Below are 26,991 nucleotides of genomic sequence, written 5' to 3'. Positions count from 1 at the left end.
CCCCCCCCCCCCCCCCCCGCCATAACCTGTATTTTGTGGGTCCTTACAGCAGCCTTTGCTTTCACATCCTCACACACAATAGTTAAGGACACCAAAGCCGATTCGTCTGCCCTCCTCAATAAAATAGTGACAGCAAGACAAAACATCACCAACAAGTCTTTAAAAATTTAAAGAGCCTGATAAACACCTCCGTTTGGCATCTGCCATGGAAGGAAATCACCTCTGGCGTGGGCCTCTCCTGTGCTCCCCCTTTCCCAGACACCTTCTGTACCAACTCCCCACCCCACGATTTACCCTCAGCTGCTTGCAGGAGAATGTCAAGGCCCCTTGCTGGAGGAGGTGGAGGATGGGGAACCCCCGTATACTCACAAGAGTGAAGCTAATATTAGAGTTGATGTTCTTCAAGCACGTTGAGGATCAAAGCCTGAGATCTGAAGCTTTGGCAAGAAGGCAGCCCCGCCTGCGAGCATGGGTGGGCCCCTAGCCTGGAGGCCCTGGATCACAGCACCAGGTGCTATGAACACCAGGCTGAGCCTGCCTGTGACAAGACATGTGTCAGGGCCAGCCCAATGAAGGCCGGGTCCCCAGGCTGCTGCTGCAGAAAAGGAAGGATTCCAACCATTGTAATTAAATTAATGCAGGAATTTGAGAGGCGGGAGTGCGAAAGTAAAGAACAAAAAAGAAGAAAACAACAATCATATCCTCACCAAACCAAACTAACTAATGATAGATTTTAGCTTTTTGCGCCAGTCTTTTTCCTATACAGAACTTTAAAAAATGGTGTAACTGGTGTCCTCTTTGTATAATAAGAAAAAAAGAACATTGCGATGAAAGCAAAAATCCTTCTTGATTTCTATTTAGACATCCATTCCCATCTTTGCTTTCAAAGAGACAAATACTCTGAGGTGGTTTATGCCCTCCTCTTTTAAAATACTTGTATGTAAATTTTCTAGTCCTATAACTTGCTTTTTTCACGCAAACATATTTTTGACAATTGTCCAAGTTGATGTACATGAAATTCACTCCTTTATCACCTCCAGCACATATATGAACCACATTTGTTGGTGGTCATGTCATACCAGTAGCCAAGGCTTAAAAGCATTCCTCTCTACCAGAAACTCTTCTAAGCCCTCTCTGTATACTAACCCCTTGGATTCTTACAAGGATCTAGGAAGACATAGGGATAAGCCAAATAAATTTCTCATCATCACACAGCTGGTAAGTGGCAGGGTGGGATTTAGGGCCCAAGTCTGGGGTCAAAGTCTAGGCTTTTATCTACTGCACCATCCAGCCTGCACTTGGGCTTTCTAGTTTTTGACAGCGCAAGCAAGTCTCAGTCTTCTATCAATTAGCTATTATTGGGTAACAAACCATCTCCGAAACTTAGTGGCTTAAAACAATAGTAGTTTATTTTCTCCTGATTCTGTGGGTTGACAAGATAGTTCTTCTGATTTTACCTGAATTCACTTACTGGCTGTGGTCAGCTGGCAGCTTGGCTGGTTGGCCTGTGGTGGCCTCACTCACACGTCTGGAGCCTCAGCTGGGATGTCTGGGCCTCTTTCTTCAGCAGGACTTCTTCACATGATGGTGGAAATGTTCGGAGAGAGACAGAGCAGAAGCTGCAAGGTCTTCTGAGACCTAGGTTCAGAACATGGCAATAGTCACTTCTGCTGAATTCTACTGTTTAAAGTGAGGTATAAGACCAGCTCAGATTCAAAGGGTGGGAAAATAGACCCCACCTCTTTTCTTTTTCTTTTTTTTTTTTTTTAGGAAGATTAGCCCTGAGCTAACTGCTGCCAATCCTCCTCTTTTTGCTGAGGAAGACTGGCCCTCAGCTAACATCCATGTCCATCTTCCTCTACTTTATACGTGGGACACCTACCACAGCATGGCTTTTTGCCAAGTGGGGCCATGTTCACACCCGGGATCCGAACCAGCAAACTCCAGGCCGGCGAGAAGCGGAACTTGCGAACTTAACCACTGCGCCATCGGGCCAGCCCCAGATCCCACCTCTTGATGGGAAGGGCTGTAAAGAATTTGTGGCTATTTTTTTTTTTATTTTTTTTTCTTTCCCAAAGCCCCCTGGTACATAGTTGTATGTTTTTAATTGTGGGTCCTTCTAGTTGTGGCACATGGGGCACTGCCTCAGCATGGCTTGATGAGCAGTGCCATGTCTGTGCCTGGGATCTGAACCGGTGAAACCCTGGGCCACCGCAGTGGCACACATGAACCCAACCATTCGGCCATGGGGCCAGCCCCCTGTGGCCATTTTTAATCTACTAAAGTAAGCATCCTTATATATACTGCTGGTGCACGAGATGGGCAGTGTCTCTAGAGTGTGTACCAAGAAGTGGAATTGCTGGAACTTGATTTTTCAACTTCAGTTTCTTAATTATATGAAGATTTTTTTTATTGAGATATAATTCACATCCATAAAATTCACCATTTTATAATGGTGAATTCAAGAGTTTTTAGATTGTGCAACCATCGCTATTATCTAATTCCAGAATATTTTTTTTAATTTTTTTTTTTTTTTTTGAGGAAGATTAGCCTTGAGCTAACTGCTGACAATCCTCCGCTTTTTTGCTAAGGAAGACTGGCCCTGAGCTAACATCCATGCCCATCTTCCTCTAACTCTTACGTGGGACGCCTTCCACAGCATGGCGTGCCAAGCGGTACCTTGTCTGCGCCCGGGATCCGAACTGGCGAACCCCAGGCCGCCGAGAAGCGGAACGTGCGAACTTAACCGCTGCGCCACCAGGCCAGCCCCAGAATATTTTTATTAGCCCAGGGGCTGGCCCCGTGGCCGAGTGGTTAAGTTCGCGGGCTCCGCTGCAGGCGGCCCAGTGTTTTGTTGGTTTGAATCCTGGGCGTGGACATGGCACTGCTCATCAAACCACGCTGAGGCTGCGGCCCACATGCCACAGCTAGAAGGACCCACAACGAAGAATATACCACTACATACTGGGGGGCTTTGGGGAGAAAAAGGAAAAAATAAAATCTTAAAAAAAAAAAGAATATTTTTATTAGCCCAAAAAGAAACCCCTTACCCATTAGCAGTAACTTTCTATTCCCCCCTCCTCAGCTCCTAGCAACCACCTGTGGATTTGCTTGTTCTGGACATTTCAAATAAATGGAATCATACAATATATGGTCTTTTGTGCCTGGCTTCTTTCAAGGTTCATCCACATTGTAGCATGTATCAGTAATTCCTTCCTTTCTATGGCTGAATAATATTCCATTGTATTGATTAACCATATTTTGTTTATCCAGTCATCAGCTGATGGACATTTGGGTTGTTTCTGCTTTTTGGCTGTTATGAATAATGCTGCTATGAGCATTCATGCACAAGTTTTTGTACAAACACATGTTTTCAATTCTCTTGGGTATATACCTCACAGTAGAATTGCTGGGTCAATGGTAATTCTATGTTTACCTTTTTGAGGAGTTGCCAAACTGTTTCCCACAGCAGCCGAACCACCTATATTTCTACCAGCAGTGTACAAAGTTTCCAATTTCTCCATATCCTTGCCATCACTCGCTATTTTCCATTTTTTAAAACCATAGCCATCCTAGTGGGTGTGAAGTGGCCTTCACTATGATTTTGATTTGCATCCCTAATTATTAATGATGTTAAGCATCTTTTCACATGCTTCTTGGCCATTTGCATATCATCTTTGGAGAAATGTCTATTTGAATCCTTTGTCCACTTTAAAAATGGGTTACTTGTCTTTTTATTGTTGAGTTGTAAGAGTTTTTTATATATTCTGGATTCTAGATCCTTATCAGATATATGATGTGCAAATATTTTCTCCCATTCTGTGGGTTGTCTTTTCATTTTGTCAATAGTGTCCTTTAAATCACAAAAGGTTTCTATTTTGATGAAATCCAATTTATCTATTTTTTCTTTGGTTGCTCATGCTTTTGGTGTCTTATCTAAGAAATCATTGCCAAGATCATAAAGATTTACACCTATGTTTGCTTCTGAGAGTTTTATAGTTTTAGCTTTTACATTTAGGTCTTTGATTTCATTTTGAGTTCATTTTTGTATATGGTGTGAGGTAAGGGTCTGGTTTCATTCTTTTGCATGCGGATGTCCAGTTGTCCCAGCAACTTTGTTGAAAAGACTATTCTTTCCCCATTGAGTGGTCTTGGGACCCTTGCTGAAAATCAGTTGGGTACTATTACCACATCGAATAGTAAGAATGATAGCCAGCATCCTTGCCTTGTTCCTGGTTTGGGAATCGTTCTATTGTTTCACCATTAAGTATCCTGTTTGATATGAGGATATAGATACATATACTATATATATAAGTCAGGAACAGGAATTTTCCTTTAATTCTGGTTTACTAATGTTTAATCGTAAATGAGTATTGAATTTTATCCATTACCTTTTCCTGCAGGTATTGAGATGATTACATTTTTCTCCTTTAACCAGATAGTGTGATGATTAGATTAATAGATTTTCTGCTGTTGGAATGCCACTGCATTCCGGGGATAACCAATTGCAATTATTTTCTACTGTGAGTTTCTTTGCTAGCTCCCTGCCTCAGATATGCCTCCGAGGGGCAACGTCATTTCCTGTCTTGGCTCCTCATCAAAAACTCCAGTTTCTTAGTTGGCAAATGCTCCTACAAGCTTCCAGAAGCTTGAATTTGCTCATTAATGATGTGGTGGAGGTGGACAAGAGGCTCCAGGGCAGAACCTCATGCTTTAGGCTGTGTGAGCATTTGCCACAGAGGAGCCAGGTGGAAGCCAGGTGTCGGGCAAGTAGCAGTCTTCCAAAGTCACCTACTTTTGTCTTTAAGCAACAGATTTCAAATTCTGTCCTTGTCTGTAAAGTTTACTCTGTCCTGTAAACCTTTTTCCAGTGAAAAGTATAATTTTATCATTTTGTGTTTTGAGGATTTCCTCATAGACCAGGAACTGTGCTCAGTGCTTGAAACACATCATTAATAATGATGCCAGCTACCATTTACTGATCCTTTACTCACTTTTAGGAACTGTGTTAATTGTTCTACAAATAATATTTCATTTAATTCCCTTAATCACCCTATGGAATAGGTATTTTCACCTCTATTTTACAGATGAGGAAACTGAGGCTGAGAGAGGCTAACTTGCTGTCATAAGTCAGAGCTGAGGTTCAAAACCAGCTTTGTCTCATTGCAGAGCCTGTGCCCTGAATCACTGACATAATGCTATGGGTAATTAGCTTTGTCAGTCCAAACTCCCATGATCAGTATTAAGTACCGACAGTTCCGTGTGCCCAGCGCATGACCAGCGCGTGACCCAGCATTGCCAACGTGATTGGCTGGAGTCATTTGTGGTCCGATTGGTCTCAATGTCAGGCTGTGACACACGCTCACATGAGGCGTTCTGCAGTAACGGCTCCCTTAGGGAAATTGTGGTGTGCGCTTTTTTTTTTATTTTAAGCTTTTAAAAAATAACAGCTTTATTTGAGATGTAACTCATCTACCGTACAATTCCCCAATTGAAAGTGCACAATTCAATATTTTTTGTATATTCACAGACTTAATCATCCCCATAATCAATTTTAGAACACTTCTGTCACCCTAAAAAAGGAGCTCTGTACCCACTAGGAGTCCCTCCTCATCTCCTCCCAAACTCTCCGTTATCAGGAAACCACCAATCTGCTGTCTTTACAGATTTCTCTATCCTGGACAAACAGAATCATACAATATATGTCTTCAGTGACTGGCTTCTTTTACTTTGAATAATGTTTTCAAGGTTCATCCATGTTGTAGGGTATACCAGTACTTCATTTCTTTTTCTTTTCAAGTAATATTCCATTGTATGGATGCATCACATTGTGTTTATCCATTCATCAGTTGATGGACATTTGGGTTGAATCCACCTTTTGCCTATCCTGAATAATGCTGCCGTGAATATTTATATACAGGTTCTTATGTGGACATATGTTTGCAATTCTCGCAATTTGTTTTTTATGTGGTATATAAGCATTACTTATTCTAAGACAATCTTTGCCTGTGTCCAATCCGACCTTCTACAACTGAAAATGCTCAAGAGCATCCCCTTTAACAAATAGCTGGCGGTGGGTTCATTCACCAACCACAAGTGTGTGAACAGGGTGGAAATGGCTTCCTAAGCAGGGGTCACCTGTTCTGCCTTCAGGGGATCTTAATTTCACCCTGACAGAGTCAGCCTCTGGCACACCACAGGCTCAGTTATCGTTGAGGTGGAACCTCCTCTGGCCCTTGTAGCTCATCCCAGGGATCCCAGAATTAGTCTTCCTTCTGTTCCCACTTAGTCTTCCCCACCTCAATGACGGTTAACTCAGTCCAGTTGCTCAGGCCATAAAGCTCAAGGTGACCCCCACTGCCGTCTTTTCTTTTTCTCACATCCAATCCAGCAAATCCTGTGAAGTCTTTTTTTTTTTTTTTTTTGAGGAACATTAGCCCTGAGCTAACTGCTGCCAATCCTCCTCTTTTTTTTTTTGCTGAGGAAGACTGGCCCTGAGCTAACATCCATGCCCATCTTCCTCTACTTTTTATGTGGGACACCTACCACAGCATGGCTTGCCAAGCAGTGCCATGTCCGCACCCAGGATCCAAACTGGCGAACCCCAGGCCGCCGAAGCAGAATGTGTGTACTTAACTGCTGCACCACTGGGCCAGCCTCCAAATCCTGTTGATTCTATCTTCAAAACATATCCAGAGTCCAACCCCTTTTCACTCTCGATTACGGCAATGGTCTCCACTATTCTCCCTGCTTCTGCCTTTATCCCCATAGTCTGTTCCCACAGCAGCCAGATCACGTCACTGCTCTGCTCAAAATCCTCATATGGCTTCCATCCTCAGTGCAAAAGCCAAAGTCCTTGCAGTGGTTACAAGGCCCTGTGAGATCTGACCCCCGCTCTCTCTCAGATTTTTTCTCCTACTTCCTCCTCATTCACTCTTTTTCAGCATGTGGGCCTCAGAACTGTTCCTTGAGCATACCAAGGATACTTCTGCCACAGGGCCTTTGCCCATGCTGCTCCCTCTGCCTGCCACACTCCTCCCTCAGATAGCCACAGGGCCCCCTCAGTCATGTCCCTCAAATCTTGGTTCTTCTTCCTTTGAGGCCCTCCCTGACCTCCCTATTAAAAGCTGCACCCCATCACGCACTACTTTCCAAATCCCTCACCCTGCTTTACTTTTCACCTTAGCACTTCTCACCTCCTAATGTAATATATAATTTACTGTTTATTATGTTTATTGTTCTCCCCTCCTACTCTGCCACCCGCAGCCCTGCCGTGTCAGTCAGCACAAGGAAGGTAGAGAGTTTTGTTCCAGAGTCTGGAACAGGGCCTGGTATGTAGCAGATGATCAACAGATATCTGTTGAATGAATGAATGACCAACTTGCTTGGTTGGATCAGCCCATCCAAGTCCCTCCTTTTCCTTCTCTTCTCTCTCCTGATGCAAATCTGCCCTGGGGACACTCTCAGGTTCTTTGTTCCCAGACCCCCAGGCTCACACCAGTTAATTTCCCACCTCAACTAGTGCCTGAAACTCCCTTTCAATCTGCACTTTGGGTTAACGTTTACATACGAAAAGCCTCACATTTGTGTTTATCATCTGCCTGCCCCCGGGCCAGCCAGGTGCACAGGAGAGTAACAATATCACCCCCAGAGCCTCTGAGGAAGAGGCCTGGGGGTTCTTCCTGCATAAATTTCTGTGGACCAAAACTTGGGTTCCTTCATTCATTCATAGGCAGATCCAGGTTTCAGGAGGCTGAAGGGTGTACAGGTGAGGAAGCCTTCTTTAAGAAAAAAACCCTCATAATATTATAAGCACAAAATTAGGTACCTAAGTTAGTATTTATTTAAAGATTTTATTTTTCCTTCTTCTCCCCAAAGCCCCCCGGTACATAGTTGTATATTTTTAGTTGTGGGTCCTTCTAGTTGTGGCATGTGGGATGCCACCCCAGCATGGCCTGATGAGTTGTGCCATGTCCGTGCCCAGGATCTGAACCAGCAAAACCTGGGGCCGCTGAAGCAGAGCACACGAACCAAACCACCTGGCCATGGGGCCGGCCCCCAGTATTTATTTAGAATGAGAAAATGAATTACTACAAACCACAAATTTTAAAAAAACTAACCAATACCATAAACACTAGAAAAATTCATAAAAATATTATTTTTATTAATTAATGGTGTTGACACTTTTCTCTAATCCTTTTGTTTCGTGCATTTTTAGGTTGCAAACTCTTAATATGACAATGATTTTATAATATTCTCTATCAAGAGAACAGAAAGATTATTTAGTCTTTTTCTAGCACAGTTGATCAAAACTTGTTGATTATCATTAACAGTTTAGAAAAGTTTCCTTCTCATTTTTGATGAGTAAATTTTTATTATTTTATATATATTAAAATTGTAAAATATATTTTTGCATTAAAAATGAGTAAATTTTTAGATAGTCAAATTTGGGAAATCCCCTAACAAATTCCTTTCCTGTATAAGCTGAATAATTTTAGGGCGTTTTGCATGTTCTTGTGCAGTGACTAATCTTTGAATTGATGAGACTCATTAACCAGTTGAATATGGATGTCCTCATAGTAATGGCATGTTGTAAGTTTTATGTTATTTTCATCAATATTTGTCTGTTGTGTCAAACAGCAACAGTTTTAAGCACAGGAATTCTGATAAATTTTATTTCACTAGATTATCATAAAAAAAGAGAAGTGTATGGTGCATTTGTATGTATATGTATATTTGTATGTTCTACACTGCCACAGCATGGTTTGATGAGCAGTGTGTATGTCCACACCCAGGATCCGAACCAGCAAACTCCAGGCCACCAAAGCAGAGCTCACAAACTTAACTACTCAGTCACGGGCCTAGTCCCCCCCCAAATATTTTCTTGACAGGAGAGCACTTCTGTTTTGGCTACACGGTGATGAGAACTGAATCATCTGCTTCCCATTTTATATATCAAATGAATGGAAGAATTTTGGAGCCAGATGCCTCAGGATTTGTTCATATCACAACAAGACCTCTGACCTTGCAATTTTACATCACAACATTGGGCAGCATCAGTACTTCAGAAACCATTACTACACTGAGAAGGGTAGCAATAATTTAACCATACACGGGAGTTACTACCACCACATAAACATATCTCCCTAAACCCAAACTAAATATATCCCCAATTCAACTTCCTCTTAGTAACTAAATTCCCAAAATGCCCATGGCTATGCCCATGTCACCCAACAGGAGGGAAAGTAGGATGGAAGGAAAGTCAGAGTGGAAAGAGACAGAAAATTTAACCAGTTACAGTTAAAATATCTTACATTTGTAAATTTTCAAAAACATATGACCATGTGAACACATTGTTAGGGCCCCGTCCACGGTCTTATGAGGGGCTTGTGTTAACAGGTCTGAATTTAAGCTTCATTAGTTTCTTGGTAAATACCCTGTGGGACGTGGGATAATGACCCCCCCCAAAGATGTTCACATCCTGATCCCTGGCACCTGTGAATATGTTATCTTCCCAGGTAAAGGGGACTTTGCAGATATGCTTAAATTAAAGATCTTGTGATGGTAGATTATCCTGGATTATCTGGGTCAGCCCAGTGAGATCGCAAGGATCCTTATTTGTGAAAGAGGGAGAGTCAGAGCTGGAGAAGGAGATGTGACGATGGAAGCAGTCAGAGCAATACCGTATGAGGAAGACTCAATCATCCATTGCTGGCTTTGAAGGTGGGAAGGAGCTATGACTCAACGAATGTGGGCAGCCTCTAGAAGCTGGAAAAGCCAAGGAAACCAGTTCTCCCTTACAGCTTCCTTGGCAAGAACGTAACCCTGCCAAAACCTTGATTTTAGCCCAGTGAGACCTGTTTTGGACTTCTGATCTCCAGAACTGTAGGAAAATAAATTTGTGTTGTCTTAAGTCACCAAGTTTGTGGTAATCTGTTGAAAGCAGCAACAGAAAACTAATATAATACCCTTCTGCTTTCATTCATTCAACAAAACTACATTGAACACCTTCTACTTGCTAGGTAATAGGAATAAGAGATCCTGGAGTGGACAACCAAACAAAGACCCTGTCCTCGTGGAGTTTATAGTCTAGTGGGAGAAAACAGATAATGAGCAAACAAATAAAAATGTAATATGTCAGGTGGTATTGAGTGCTGTGAAGTCCGAAGCAGGGTGAGAGGGCTAGAAACTGATGGAACTCGGGTTTTTGGAAGGGGATGGGGTAGTGGGCTCTAGATGATCAAGGAAGGCCTCTCCAATAAAGTGACATTTGAGCAGACACCTGAAGTGAGTCACGTGGGTCTCTAGGGGAGATCCACATTTTACACAGACCATTTTACACAGAAGGAAGAGCAAGTGCAAAGGCCTTGAGATAGGAAGGCACTTAGCCTGTTTAAGGAACAGCAAAGACGCTATGGTAGCTGAACAGGGTGAATGAGGGGGAGAGAAGAAGACAGTGAGATTACAGACATGGGAGAGACAAGAGGGCCGAATCATTTGGGGTCGTCTGCCATAGTTAGGATTTTAACTTCTATTCTGAGTGAAATGTGAAGTCCCTGGAACCTTTTGAGCAGAGGTGTGGTGGGACTTGACTTAACCTCTGAAAGGCTCGCTCTGCCTGCTGGTTGGAGAATGCAGTGGAGGGGAGCAAGGATGCAAGCAGGGAGGCCAGCAAGGAGGCTCCTGTAGTAATCCAGGCAAGACAGCATGGAGCTTGTCCCAGTGTAGTAGCGATGGAGGTGATAAGTATGGGAGTCTGGATATATTTTGAAGTTAATGATATACTATTTTCTGAAGGATTAGATGTGAGTGTAAGAAAAAGGGAGAAGTTGAGGAACTCCAAGGTTTTGGGCCTGAGCAATCGGAAGAATGGAGTTGACATTTACAGAGATGAAGATGGTCAGAGGAGAAGGTATAGTGAGGAAGACCAGTGTTTCAGTAAAGCAAAACAAAACCGATTAGTCAAGTGGCTGAGGTTATCTGATAAGCCATCTGGGGCTGGAGGGTTCAAGACAGCCTCCCCTACATGGCCGGAGCCAGGGCTAGCCTAGACTTCTTTGCCATGGTGGTCTCAGGGTTCCAGGAGTGGGAGGGTGAAAGCTGCAAAGCCTCTTAAGGCCTAGGCTCTGGAATTCACACCCCATCACTTTCTGTTGGTCAAAGCAAGACACAGGCCAGCCCAGGTTCAAGGGGGTAAAGAAATGCATGCTTACACTGCAAAAGGGCATGGACACAAAGGAAGTATGATTCATTGGGACTATTATTATAACAATTACCACAACCAGGAATTCGTCTGTGGTCATGTTAAGTTTGAGATGCCTCATAGACATCCAGCTGGAGATGTCGAGTAGGCAGTTGGATACATGAGTTTGGAATAGAGGACAGGGGTTCAGACTAGAGATATAAATTTGGGAATAATCCTATAGCAATTAAATCCATGAAAATGCAGGAGATAACCAAGGGAGGGAGTGTAGATAGAGAAAATGTTTAAGCACTGAGCCCTCATGCGTTTCAACTTTGAGAGGTTAAACAGATGAAGAGAAAACAACAAAGCAGACTGAGGAGGTAGGAGGAAATGGAGGAAAGAGTGCTATCCTGGAATTAAGGAAAGAAAGTTCTGTAGGGAGCAAGGAGTGATCAGCGTGAGAGTTAAATTCTACCGCTGATAGGTTGAGCAAGATAGGACTGATAAATGACCATTCAGTTTCCTAAAGTGGAAATCGCTGGTGAGCTTTATTAAGAGACATTTTGGTAGACTGTTGGGGCAAAAGTTTGATTAGAGTTGGTATGAGAAAGAATGGTGGAGAGAAACTGCAGACACATGTTCAGACAAGCTGTTCAGGAGTTCTGCGGGGTTGGGGAGCAGGGTAACAGCAAGAGAGAGATGTGCGATCAAGACAGGAATTTTCCCCCAACATTTTATTAATGAAAATTTTCAAACACACCAAAAAGTTGATAGAATTTTATAGTGAACACATAGACCCACCACCTGGATTCTAGTACCAACATTTTACCATACTTGCCTTACCACATAAATGTCCATTTATCTATCCATTGCTAAGATAGGGTTTTGTTTATTTAACATTGATAAATTACGGCATAACTGAAGGTTGACGGGAAAGTTCAGTGGGTGGAGGGGTGATGATGCAGGAGAAAGGGAGGAGGGGTTATCGACACTATGGGTCTGGTGGGAAAGAGGGATTGGGCTCTAGTGCTAAACAAGGGGCTGGTCTTAAAAAAGGAGCACAGACAGTCATTGTTACAGGAATGAAGGTGGAGCACACGGCCATAGGTGCCAAGACTTGGGGGCATGCTCATGTGTGAGACTGCGGAAGCTCTTTTCTGATGAAATCATCAGCTGAGAGTGAGCACAGCGGGTGGAGGAAGTGTTGTAAATTAGAAGAGGGAGGAAAAGGTATGAAACAATCTAGGAAAGTGAATGGTCTAAGAAATGCAGGAAGACTGCCAAGCAACCTGGGGGGTCCATCTGAAGTGAATGGTCAGGCATTTGAGACAAATTAATATGGTCTAAGTTTTCCCCAGTCCTGATCTGCTGCATGGGTGCAGGTGCAGAGTTGAAGAGTTGGATTTAATGATATTTTCCAGGTGAGTAGAGCAGAAGGGCAAGGAAGTTGAGATCTATAAAGGAGTATAAGGAGGTCTATAATAATGGACCATGGAATTTAGCCCATACAAAGAGGGAAGTGCCATGTCCAAACCTGGGATCTGAACTGGCGAACCCCGGGCTGCCAAAGTGGAACGTGTGAACTTAACTGCTGCACCACCGGGCTGGCCCCAACTTTTTCTTATTCTTAATTGATCTACAGATAACAGTTTGTTCAAAATAATAAATAGCAACAATGTATTTGACTATGTATGCTTACATATATATGCTTATGTGTAAGTCAAATGAATGACAACAGTGACAAGGGATGGGAAATCAATAGAGAAAATCAATGAAACCTGGTTCTTTGAAAAGATCAATAAAATCAATAAGACTCTAGCCAGGATATAACTAAGAAAAAAAGAGAGAGGATACACATTACCAATATCAGAAATGAAAGAGGGGACATCACTACAGATCCTATGGACATTAAAAGGATAGTCAGGGGCTGGCCCCATGGCCGAGTGGTTAAGTTCGCACACTCAGCTTTGGGGGCTCAGGATTTCGCCAGTTCAGATCCTGGGCACGAACATGGCACCACTCATCAAGGCATGCCAAGGTGGTGTCCCCCATGCCACAAATAGAAAGACCCACAACTAAAAATATACAACTATGTACCAGGGGGCTTTGGGGAGAAAAAGGAAAAATAAAATCTTAAAAAAAAAAAAAAAAGATAATCAAGGAATACTATTAACAACACTATGTCCCCAAATATGATAACCTAGATGAAACAGACCAACTCCCTGAAAGACACACTCTGCCAAAACTCACACAAGAAGAAATAGACAATCTGAATAGGCCTATATCAATCAAAGAAATTGAATCAAAATTGATAACTTTCAAAAACAGAAAGCATCAGACCCAGATGGGTTTACGGGTGAATTCTACCAAACATTTAAGGAAGAAAATATACCAATTCACTACAATCTCTTTCAGAAGATAGAAACAAAGAGAATACTTCCTAACTCATTCTACAAGGCTAGTATTACCCTAATACCCAATCAGACAAAGATATTACAAAAAAAGAAAACTACAGACCAATATCTCCCATGAACATAGATGCAAAAATCCTCAACAAAACATTACCAAATTGAGTCCAACAATGTGTAAGAACTGTACATCATAACCAATTGGGATTTATCCCAGGTATGCAAGGCTGGTTCGACATTTGAAAATCAATTAATGTAATCCATCACATCAACAGGCTAAAGAAAAAAAATCACATGATCATATCAATAGATGCAGAAAAAGCATTTGACAAAGTTCAACATCCACTCATGATAAAAATTCTCAGTAAGATAGGAATAGAGGGGAACTTCTTCAACTGAGTAAGTAGTATCTACAAAACACCTGCAGCTAACATCATACTTAATGGTAAGAAACTTGAAGCTTTCCCACTAAGATCAGAAACAAGGCAAGGAGTCCCCTCTTAGCGCTGCTTTTCAACATCATACTGGAAGTCCTAACTAATGCAACAAGACAAGAGAAGGAAATAAAAAGGACACACGGTGGGAAGGAAGAAATAAAATTGCCTTTGTTTGGAGATGATATGATTGTCTATATAGAAAATCAGAAAGAATCAACAAAAAAATTCTGGAACTAATATGTGATTTTAGCAAGGTTGCAGGATACAAGGTTAATGTAAAAAAAGTTAACTGCTTTCCTATACATCAGCAATGAACAAGTGGAATTTGAAATTAGAAACACAATAGCATTTACATTAGTACTCCACAAAGTGAAATACTGAGATATAAATCTAACAAAATAAGTACAAGATCTATATGAAAAAAACTACAAAATTCTGATGAAAGAAATCAAAGAACTAAATAAAGGAGAAATATTCCATGTTCATGGATTGGAAGACTCAATATTCTCAAGGTGTTAGTTCTTCCCAACTTGATCTATAGATTCAATGCAATCCCAATCAAAATCCTAGCAAGTTATTCTGTGAATACTGATAAACTGATTCTAAAGTTTATATGGAGAGGCAAAAGACCCAGAATAGCCAACACAATGTTGCAGGAGAAGAACCAAGTTGGAGGACTGACACTACCTGACTTCAAGACTTAACGTTAACCTACAGTAATCAAGATAGTGTGGTATCAGAAAAGCATGGACAAATAGATCAGTAGGAAAGAGCAGAGAGTCCAGAAATAAACCCATGTAAATATAGTCAACTGACTTTGACAAAGGAGCAAAGGCAACACAATGGAGAAAAGAATAGTCTTTTTTTTTTTTTTTTTAAAGATTTTATTTTTTCCTTTTTCTCCCCAAAGCCCCCCGGTACATAGTTGTGTATTCTTCGTTGTGGGTTCTTCTAGTTGTGGCATGTGGGACGCTGCCTCAGCGTGGTCTGATGAGCAGTGCCATGTCCGCGCCCAGGATTCGAACTAACGAAACACTGGGCCGCCTGCAGCGGAGCGCGCGAACTTAACCACTCGGCCACGGGGCCAGCCAGAAAAGAATAGTCTTTTTAACGAATGGTGCTAGTACAATTGGACATCCATATGCAAAAAAAATGATTATAGGGGCCAGTCCCACGGCCTAGTGGTTAAGTTTGGTGTGCTCTGCTTCAGTGGCCTGGGTTCAGTTCCCAGGTGTGGACCTACACCACTTGTTGGCGGCCATGCTGAGGCAGTGATCCAAGTACAAAATAGAGGAATACTGGCACAGATGTTAGCTCAGGCCAAATTTGCCTCAGCCGCTCCCCCCCCCCAAAAAAAATATATATATAGACACAGATCTTATACCCTTCACAAAAATTAACTCAAAATGGATCACAGGGGGCTGGCCCGGTGATGCAGCAGTTAAATGCACATGTTCTGCTTTGGCGGCCCGGGGTTCGCTGATTCAGATCCCAGGTACAGACGTGGCACCACGTAGCAAGCCATGCTGTGGTATGCATCCCACGTATAAAGTAAAGGAAGATGGGCACGGATGTTAGCTCAGGGCCAGTCTTCCTCAGCAAAAAGAGGAGGATTGGCAGCAGTTAGCTCAGGGCTAATCTTCCTCAAAAAAAAAAAATGGATCACAGACCTAAAGGTAAAATGCAAATCTATAAAACTAATAGAAGATAACATAGGAGAAAATCTAGATGACCTTGGGTTTGGCAATGACTTTTATTTTTATTTATTATTTTTGAGGAAGACTAGCGCTGAGCTAACATCCGTGCCCATCTTCCTCTACTTTATATGTGGGACACCTACCAGAGCATGGCTTGCCAAGCAGTGCCATGTCCAAACCTGGGATCCGAATCAGCAAACCCCGGGCCGCTGAAACGGAACGTGTGAACTTAACTGATGCACCACCGGGCTGGCCCCTGCAATGACTTTTTAGATACAACACCAAAGGCATTATCCATGAAAGAAAGAATAAGCTGACTTCATTAAAACTAAAAACTTCTGCTCTGTGAAAGACAACTTCAAGAAAATGAAAAGACAACTCAGACTGTATTCGCAAAAGATATACATCTGCTAAAGGACTGTTATCCAAAATATACAAAAAAACTTGAAAAATTCAGCAACAAGAAAACAAACAATCCAACTGAGAAATGGGCAAAAGACCTGAGAAGAAGATACACAAGTGGAAAATAAGCATACGAGAAGATGCTCCACACGACATGTCATCAGGGAAATGCAAATTAAAACGACAATGAGATACCACTACACACCTATTACAATGGCCAAAGTCCAGAATGCTGATAATGCCAAATGCTGGCAAGGATGTGGACAACAAGGACTCTCATTCATTGTGGGTGGAACTCTAACAGCAAGGGAGACTGGGAAGTGTAGGGTTTAGCTTTCCTACATCTCCCACTAGAAGAAGGTGGAATGAGCCAGGTTGAGAGTCAATCCACAGCATTTACTACACCCACCGTGGGGGTGGTACCAAATGACACTCCCAGCACACACGATCCCATCAACTCTTTGAGCTTTACCAATCCAATCCATGAAAAACAGTCCCTTGTTGTTTTAATTGGCATTTCTCTCATCATAGGAAAGACTCAACATCCTCTTTTACAGACCATTACGATGTGCATCTCTGGGAATAGAATTTGATGTGAGTGCTGCCCCCAGAGTTGTGCAACATGGTGGCCCTGTAATATGGTTACATGCTATTTGAATTTCCTTTATGTCCTCTGCCCATATGTTGACTTTTTTTCCCCCTAGATATATTTAACTGGAAGCATACATGGGGCCTGAGCATACTGCATCTTCAGTGCTACTGTTTTCCAAACCTACACCTTACTTAGTGTGATAGTTAATTTTGTGTCAACATGACTGGGCTAAGGGATGCCCAGATAGCTGGTAAAACATCATTTCTGAGTGTGTCTGCGAGGGCGCTTCTGGAAGCGATTAGCATTTGACTCAGGAGACTGAGTAAAGAAGACAGCCTTCGCCAGTGCTGGTGGACATCATCCAATCCACTGAGGGCCTGCCTGGAACAAAAAGGCAGAGAAAGGGTGAATTTGTTTTCTTCTGGAGCTGGGACATCCATCTTCCGCCCTCGGACACTGGCACTCCTGGTTCTCCGGCCTTAAGACTCGGACTGGGACTTACACCATTGCCCCTCCCTATTTCTCAGGACTTGGGGTTTGGATTGGAACTCCATCACTGGCTTTCCTGGGCCTCTAGCTTGCAGGCAGCGCATTGTGGGACTTCTCAGCCTCCACAATCCTGTGAGCCAATCCCTCGTAACAAGTCTCATTCTATGTATCTAATAGCTATTCTATTGCTTCTGTTTCTCTAAAGAATCCTGACTAATACACCTAGTAACCCAATGACTTTTTTCGCTTTGGGTATTCTCCCTCCCAGGAGATGGTCCCAGTGAAGGGTAGGGAGGAACAGCCTCAACTTGAAATGTCACAAGCATTTCAAGTTCTGAAGCTCTAAAACTTTGCAATTGAGTTGTATTCAAAGTGCTCCCCCCATGCCAGTTTACACAAAACTCTAGTTTGCCTCCTGCCTACTGCAGATTTAATTATGAATCATTCTGGATGGATGGATGAGGACATAGCGTGCCTAGTGAGCTGGGTGGCCATTCCTGCCTGCTGGGCTTGCGTTCTTGTGGTTTATAATGTCTTCTCGGGTGAATAATAACCTTGTGTTCATGCCAAGCCTTCTGGTCTTTGTCGACGACCTATAGAGGCTGGAAGCCTGAGATCTCAAATTCAACAGCAAGCCTTTTAAGCTTGGTCAATCAATCAGTGCACATAGTCTGAGCCACAGAAAGTATAAGCTGCTGATGCAGAAGGACCCAAGTACCCAGAGGAACACACCACTGGCCTGAAAGTGTGGGGATGAATTTTTTTCTCTTGAAAATGCCCAGTTGCTAGGGCGCTTCAGGTCCTCAGTGGCAGGACCAGCTAGCAAAGAGTGCACTTACACACCTTCCTCTAAGCCCTGATCTGATGCTCCAAATTCCATCACTAGACATTCATTCTTTTAGCTTAAATCTTCCCCCAGTAATCCAGCACTCCCTCCTGACTTGTTGATTATTTTCCACTTGGTCAGGCTCAAAGTGTCCTGGTCTTTTTTTTTTTTTTTCAGTTTTCCCTTCTGTAGTCCAATTTTTTAATTTAATTATTTTATTGAGGTCATATTGGCTTATAACATTGTGTAAATTTCAGGTGTACATTATTAAATATAAGTTTCTGCACAGACTGCATCCTGCTTACCCCCAGTAGTCATCCTAGTCATTGTTAATCCCTTCCTCTTTTCTTCCCCCTCCCCTCCCCCATCCATAATCATGAAACCTCTTTGATTATTTCTTCACAGCATCCCTGGGGAAGGGCTGATGGAGTCGTCAAGAGTATTGGTTGTACGACCTTTAGTAAGTGATTCAAACTTTCTCTGAGCGTCAGTTTCCTCATCTGGAAAGTGGAGCTAACAACATCCTACATCACAGGGTTTTTTGTAAGGATAAAAAATAGTACACAATTTTATTAAGAAAACACACATTCATGCACAACACCATTTACCCCAGAAGCCTCTTCAGCTGACTAGTGTCAAGTCCAGTGATTTATAAGATTCTTCACATATATTATATTTTGAAATACACACAAATAATGCATGGTTATATAAAAATGAGTTCATATTCCATATTTAAAAAAAAGAAATATGATCCGAGTTGGTCCTTTCCTTTCTGTTCCCTCCTCCAGGACCCTAGTTCAGGTCCTTATTCATGTCTGCAACAGCTTCTTAACTGTCCTTCCGTAACCGGCCCCACTTCCCCCACCCCACCTGCAGTTTCTCTCTGTCCAAACGTCCTCCTCCTCGCTGCTGCTGCTCAGGTTAATTTTTCTAAAACACTCTTCAGATTAAGACCTCCTCATGCTCAAAAACCTTCAATGGCTGCCGTTGCCTTTGAGTATTGAGTGCAAACTCTTTAGCCTGGCAATGAAGGCTCTCCTGAACTGACCCAAACCTAGTTCAGTTCAACAAGCATTTCCCAAGTGCCCACTGTGTGCCAGCCTCAGGCTTGGCTCAGGGATGGGTATTCAGCAATGATTAAGACTTAGTCTCCTCCGCTAGCTAGTGGGGAGACAGACAAATGAACAGACATTTTCTATAATGCATAGTAGACACTAGTATAAAGGTAACCCATGGAGCTATGGGATCTTGAGAAAGCATCCACCTTTTTGGTCATAGTCTCATCTCATCTCATCTAAATCTTCCCCGTTCTATGTTCTGCACCTATCATGGCGACTCTATCTTTACCCCTAGGTGGGTAGGGCCTAGTGACTCAGATAACAATATCGAAAAAGTGCCAGCTGCCCATTATTGCATTCTTTTCTCGGGCTATTGCCAAGACTGCATCCTCTTCAAGGGCTTCAACAGTAGAATGGATCAATCGATTGATATATTCACCCAGTGGAACACTGCACAGCACTGAGAATGAATGGGCTGCAGTGACTTGCAATAACGTGGTTGAATCTCACAGACATAATGTTGAGTGAAAGAATCCAGACACAGGAGAGTACACAGCATTATGATTCCATTTACATAAATTTAAGTATAGGCAAAACGAATTTATGGTGTTAGAAGTGAGGACACAAAAGTTTCATGAAACACTGCTTACTCTTACTATGTGTGACGTGTTCTATTGTTTCTTTTCTGTTCTACTTCCTTTTTTTTTTTTAAAGTGCTGGTTACTACCCATTGAATTGACCCGATATGGGATCAACACCCACAAGTTGAAAAACACGCTGCTCTAGCATCTCCATTAGAAAAAGGAAACTAAGTAGCCCTCCTCCAACTCCATGTTTTCCTCAAGCTCCTGCCTCATGGCACACTTCCCCTTCACAAAAGAGCTTCTGCCCACCCTGCCACCCCTCGTTCCTCCTTCTTTCTTCACCCCCCACTGGCTAATCTTGAGTATTCACTGCACTGAATCCACTCTGGCCACCAACAACCTCCATGTCCCCAAACCAGAGGTCACTTCTTCTTAGTGGCATTAACCTCCTCCTTTGGCATTGGCGATGGTTAATTTTATGTGTCGGCTTGGCTAGACCACAGTGCCCAGATATTGGGCCAAACATCGTTCTGGATGTTTCTGTGAGGGTGTTTTGGATGAGATTTACATTTAAATCGGTGGACATTGAGTAAAATAGATGGCCTTCCATAATTTGGGTGGGTCTCATCCAATCAGTTGAAGTCCTGAATAGAACAAATGGCTGACCTCCCCTGAGAAAAGAAGAAATTCTGCCAGCAGACTGCCTTTGGACTCCATCTGCAACACCGGCTCTTCCTAGTTTGCCAATAGAATGCCTTTGGACTTGAACTGCAACTTTTTCCTGAATCTCCAGCCAACTGGCCTCCCCTATCAGATTTTGGACCCACCGAGCCTCCACAATTGTGTGAGCCAGTTCCTTAAGATAAGTCTCTTTCTCTATATATTCACATCCTCTTGGTTCTGTTTCTCTGGAGAACACTGACTAATACAGCATCTAACTCTGTACCCCCTGGTCTGCTCCTGATTCACTGGGCTCCGAGGAGATTCTTATTTACCTAATAAACATAAACAAGGTTTAGTAAAGAAACCAATATTTGTAAATTCAATTAGTATTATTGTTCTGTCTCTTTAAAGAACTCATTTCCCCAAAATGCCACCCTCTGACTGACTGCTCAGTGGGGAAGTACCTCTATCATCAGGCTTCTGAATTGCCATCTTCTGCCCCAAGTGGGTTCACAAGGTAGCTTTCTGGACTCCACTTCTTGCTTCCCACATCCTGACTTGTTAATTGGCTGAATGCCTGCCACTTACTAGCTGTGAGATCCTGAGCAAATTATTTACCACTCTGTCTCAGTTTTCTCATCTGCAGGATGGGAACAATAGAAGTACCGACCAACCTCAAAAGGTTGTTGTAAGGATTAAGTTAAAATGCTCAGCACACAGTAAGCATTGAATAGATGCTTGCTAACTCAGTGTTCTTTCCTCTAAAACACTGGGGTCATCCCAACAGTCTCCCACCTTGTCCTCTCTTTAAATGGCTGTATTAGTTAGCTATTACTGTATAATAAATCATCTCAAAACTCAGTGGCTTGAAACAATTGCTCATGAGTCTGTGGGCCAGTGGGCAGTTCTGCTGATCTGAGCAGGCTTGGCTAATCTCGACTGGGCTCACTGTTGTATCTACAGTCAGCCAGCAGGTCAGTTGGTGGCCTGCAGGTCTAGGATGGCCTCATTCACATGCCTGGCAGTTGGCTGGCTTTTGACTGGGCAAGAGGGGTGACTGGGCCATGATACTCCAGCAGTCTAGCCTGGGCTTGGTTTTTTTTGGGTTTTTTTTTTGCTGAGGAAGTTCAACCTGAGCTAACATCCATTACTAATCTTCCTCTTTTTGCTTGAGTAAGATTCACCCTGAGCTAACATCTGCGCCAATCTTCCTCTATTTTGTATGTGGGTCACTGGCACAGCATGGTTGCTGACAAGTGGTGTAGGTCTGCAACCAGCATCTGAACCTGGGCTGCCAAAGTGGAGTGTGTTGAACTTAACCATTAGGCCACGGGGCCGGCCTCCTGGGCTTGTTTTCATGGAAAAGGCAGTGTGCCAAGAAAAAGAGCAGAAGCATGCAAGGCTTCTGGGGGCCTAGGTGTGGTACACCGTCACTTCTGCTGAATTCTATTGGCCAAAGTAAGGCCGGCCTGGATTCAAGGGCTGGGGAAATCGAGTCCATCCTTTAGATGGAGGAGCTGCAAAGTCATATTATAGAGGGCGAGGATACGGGGAGGGATGAGGGTGGCCAGTTTTGATATCAAATATCATTAGAGCATTGGGCCTGCTGTGGGGACTTCAGGACACACTTGTCAGCTGAGGAAGCAGAAGCATCACCTCTCAGCTTTGAGGCCAGCTGAGCTTCGTTTCCTCACAGGATTGTTGTGAAGATCCAACAAGGTAATGCATGGAAGGGGCTGAGCACACAGCGTACCTGGCACATACAGAGGGAATATTCAACAATTAGAGCTCATACCACTTAGCGCACAAGGCCCATCCTGGGCTCCGCTGAAGCCTGCCTCTGCTTCCCAAGGCTGAGAAGGAGGTGGAAACCAGGCCAAGCAGGAGCGTGATTTCAGATGGGGAACCATGAAATGGCAATTATAGAGTACGAGCTTAATTACAGTTCTTTGGGAAAAGACGTGAGGAATGCGATCTGGTGGGCAGAGGGGAGGGGGCTGGGGGCCAGAGGAGGGGGGAGGTGGAGGGGAGAGTCAGACCGAGGCCCAAGATGGAGAAGCTGAGCCATTGGAAAGAGTCTCCCCTCATCCCCTAAAAAAAAGTTAGTAACATTTTTATCTGATGTTTTGTCATTGCTGTGATTACAAAATTACTCTGTGTTCACTTTATGGAGTTTAAAAAATACATAGACTGTTTCACTGATAATCCCACCAGCCAGATATGATAATGACTGGTATTTACATAAGCCTCAGTGTGTGCCAGCACTGTCACAAATGCTTTATACTCCTGTGACTCATGTGACGACTCCATGAGTAGGCATTGCTATTTCCCATTGCACAGGGAGGGGAGGAAATAGGGCCACAGGGAACCTAAGTGACCTGCCCAGGGTGTCACATCTAGTAAACAGTAGAGTCTGGATTCAAATCCAAGCTACCTGTACTAGAGGCCTTGCATGTCATCAGGGAGTCTCAGCACCACGTGGACACAGCTGATGCTTGGTATAGTTCCCTTCATATTTGTTTTCCACTTTCAGGAAAGTATACTGCTATTTTATGACTTTTTAAAAGGCTATTTGGAAAATTAGTACTTGTCTTTCTCCAATTTTATTTTTTAGTACTATTCCCAGAAGAGTTTAAGTTTGTGTGTCTGTCTTTCCCTCCTCCTCTTTTTTGATAATTTATAATTTTAATATAATTCTAAACTCATAGAAAAGTTGCAAGAATAGTACAAGCAACTACCAGAAAGCATTTACCTATATTAACCAGTTGTTTACCATTTGCTTTATCATCTTCCCTCTCCATATAAATAATTATGTGTGTGTGTACATTTTTCTGAACAATCTGAGATTAAATTGGAAACACCATGCCCTTTAACCCCTAAATACTTCAGTGTGTATTTCATCAGAGCAAAGACATTTCCATACATAACCACTGTACAACTAGCGAACTCAGAACATTTAACATTGCAACAATACCATAATCTATAGTCCATATTTAAATTAATCAATTAGCTGTGTGTAATTTTTTTTTCCCAGTTCAGGATCTAATCATTTCGGCTTCCTTTAAACTGGTAAAGTGTCTCAATATTTCCTTGTGTTTCTTGAGCTTGACATTTTCAATGATGTAGGCCAGTTATTTTATAAAATGCCCCTCAACATAACAAAGGCCATATATGACAAGCCCTCAGCTAATATACTCAATGGTGAAAAGCTGAAAGCTTTTCCTTTAAGATCAGGAATAAGACCAGGATGCCCACTCTCACCCTTTTTATTCAGAACAGTATTGGAAGTTCTAGCCAGAGCACTTAGGCAAGAAAAAAAAATAAAAGGCATCCAAATTGGAAAAGAAGAAGTAAAACTCTCATTGTTTGCAGATGACATGATACTATATATAGAAAACTCTAAAGACTCAAAACAAAAAACTCTTAGAACTAATATATGAATTCAGTGAAGTTGCACGATAAAAAATCGATCACAAAAATCTGTTGCATTTCTATACACTAATAACTATCAGAAAGAGAAATTAAGAAAACAATCCCATTTACAATTACATCCAAAGAATAAAATGCCTAGGAGTAAATTTTACCAAGGAGGTGAGGGATCTGTATGTTGAAAACTACAAGACATTCATGAAGGCAGTTGAAGAAGACATAAATGAAAAGATAGTCTGTGCACATGGATTGGAAGAATTAACACTGTTAAAATGTCCACACTGCCCAAAGCAATATACAGATGCAATGCAATACCTATAAAAATTCCAATAGGATTTTTCACAGATATAGAACAAACAATTCTAAAATTTGTATGGAACCATAAAAGACCCCGAAAAATTCAGCCAAAGCAAAACTGAGAAAGAAGAGCAAAGCTGGAGCCAGCACAATCCCTGATTTCAAGTTATATTACAAAGTTATCGTAATTAAAACAGTATGGTATTGGCATAAAGACAGATCAATGGAACAGAATAGAGAGCCCAGAAGTAAACCTATGCATATATGATCAATTAATTTACAACAAAGGAGCCAAGAACATACAGTGGGGAAAGGATGGTCTCTTCAATTCAAATATAAGACCTGAAACCATGAAATGCCTAGAAGAAAATACAGACAGTAAGCTCCTTGACATAAGTCCTAGTGATGATTTTTTGAATCTGACACCAAAAGCAAAAACAACAAAAGCAAAAATAAACAAGTGAGACAACATCAAACTAAAAAGCTTCTGCACAGCAAAGGAAATCATCCACAAAATGAAAAGGCAACCTACTGAACGGGAGAAAATATTTGCAAATCATATATCTGAAAAGGGGAAAATATCCAAAATACATAAAGAACTCATACAAATCAATAGCAAAAACACAAACAATCTGATTAAAAAATGAGCAGAAGATCTGAATAGACATGTTTTCAAAGAAGACACACAGATGGTCAAAAGGTACATGAAAAGATGCTCTACACAGCAATCATCAGGGAAATGTAAATCAAAACCACAATGGGGTATCACCTCACATCTCTTAGAATGGCTACTAGCAAAGAGACTATAAATACCAAGTTGGTGAGGATGTGGAGAAAAGGGAACCCTTGCACACTGATGGTGGGAACATAAATTGGTGCAGCCACTATGGAAAACAGTATGAAGGTTCTTCAAAAAATTAAAAATATGGGGCTGGCCCGGTGGCGCAGCAGTTAAGTGCGCATGTTCTGCTTCGGCAGCCCGGGGTTCGCCTGTTCAGATCCTGGGTATGGACATGGCACCGCTTGGCAAGCCATGCTGTGGTAGGCGTCGCACATATAAAGTGGAGGAAGATGGGCACGGATGTTAGCTCAGGGCCAGTCTTCCTCAGCAAAAAGAGGAGGATTGGCAGCAGATGTTAGCCCAGGGCTAATCTTCCTCAAAAAAAAAAAAAAAATTAAAACTAGAACTACCATATGATCCAGCAATTCTGCTTTTGGGTATTTACCCAAAGAAAATGAAAACACTAACTCGAAAAGATGTATGTACCCCATATACATTGCAGTATTATTTACCATAGCCAAGATTTGGAAACAGCCTAAGTGTCCATCCACAGACGAATGGATAAAGAAATTGTGGTCTATATATACACTGAAATATAATTCAGCCATAAAAAAGAATGAAATCTTGCCATTTGTGACAACATGAATGGACCTTGAGGGCATTATATGAAGTGAAGTTTTAAGTCAGAGAGAGAAAGACAAACACTGTATGATCTTTCTTATATGTAGAATCGAAAAACATTTTTTTAAAATCCAAGCTCACAGATACAGAGAACAGACTGGTGGTTGCCAGAGGTGCAGAGGTGAGGGGTGGGAGAAATGGGTGAAATGTTTGGGTTTTTTTAGTTTTTATTTATTTTTTCTTTTTGAGGAAGATTCGCCCTGAGCTAACTGCTGCCAATCCTCCTCTTTCTGCTGAGGAAGACTGGCCCTGAGCTAACATCCGTGCCCATCTTCCTCTACTTTATACATGGGACGCCCACCACTGCATGGCTTGCCAAGCGGTGCCATGTCTGCACCCGGGGTCCAAATTGGCGAACCCTGGGCCGCTGAAGCACTTAACTGCTGTGCCACTGGGCTGACGCTGAGTAACACTATTTTTGAACCTGGCTTTTTCACTTAAAACGCTGTGAACACTTTTCTGTGTCATTGTAAAGTCCTCCCTAGCATCATATTTAATGGCTTCAGAGTATTTCATCCAAGAAGTACACCATAATTTATCTGGCCAGTGCCCTGTTTCGGGGCGTGTAGCTTGTCCATTTTTCCGTATTATAAACCACACTGCGCAACACCTTCCCCAGTAAGAAGCAGCACAGGTTAGCGGTTAAAGCTCGCTCAGAGCTACCCCACCTGGATCTGAATCCTGGACCGCACACTTGCTAATTCTGTGACCTCAGGCAACTGCTTCACAGCTCGGTGCCTCAGTTTCCCCTTCTGTAAAATGGGCATGATGATGATGATAATGGTACCCACATCATCTGCTCTTGTAAGGATCTAAACGTGTTAATACAAATACAGCACTTAAAGTAATGTTTGGCACAAAGGAAAGGCTCAATAAATGTTAACCACTATTACCTGTCATTGAGAACATTTTCTGGAAGTGAAAAAGAATGTATTAAATCGACTCTAAAAGGCATTCAGTTTTTTCTTTTTGTATGGTATTTGTTGATAAAGTCACTGAGTGGGACTTGTGTCACAACATGATGAAGTGAGAAAGCCCCGGAGTGGAGGACACAAAAACCTGGGTTCTACCTTGGATTGGTCAAGAAGCTGCTGTGTGATCTCTGAAAAGTCCATTGATGTCTCTGAGCCCCTATTTCTTCATATGAAGAACTAGGATAACCACCCGACATTGTATAATGTAGGGTTAACTAGGTTGGCTTTGGGATCGTGCAAAACTGAGTTTCAATTCTGACTCTGCCACTCACTCTCCTAAAAGCCTTGGGTAAGTTATTTAATCTTTCTGAGGCAAAGTGGAGACAACCAAACCCACTTCTCACTTGTGGGAAGACACAAAGGAGATGGTGCCTGGGAAACCCTCGCAGACGGCCAAGCACATGTAGCTTCACTATTGCTGTTGTTACTAAGGTTATCAATCCTTGCCCTGAATTAAAGTATGAAGAAACGATAAACTCAAGTGCTGG

At 42.4% G+C, this 26,991-nt stretch overlaps 1 protein-coding gene across 1 annotated transcript in view; it reads right to left on the bottom strand.

Annotated features, from left to right (window-relative positions):
* Positions 1–1,409: 1,409 nt before the first annotated feature.
* Positions 1,410–26,991, bottom strand: part of ZFP90 (ZFP90 zinc finger protein) — a 68,476-nt gene continuing 42,894 nt past the window's right edge. Inside the window, exon 5 of the mRNA XM_070613760.1 lies at positions 1,410–1,638. Coding sequence (XP_070469861.1) covers positions 1,517–1,638 — 122 coding nt within the window. The 3' untranslated portion in view covers positions 1,410–1,516. The remainder of the gene's footprint in view (positions 1,639–26,991) is intronic.

Source organism: Equus przewalskii, chromosome 3 (assembly GCF_037783145.1).
Source record: "Equus przewalskii isolate Varuska chromosome 3, EquPr2, whole genome shotgun sequence".
NCBI lineage: Eukaryota > Metazoa > Chordata > Mammalia > Perissodactyla > Equidae > Equus > Equus przewalskii.
Note: the sequence above shows the minus strand (reverse complement) of the source record. Positions and strands in the feature narration are given on the sequence as shown.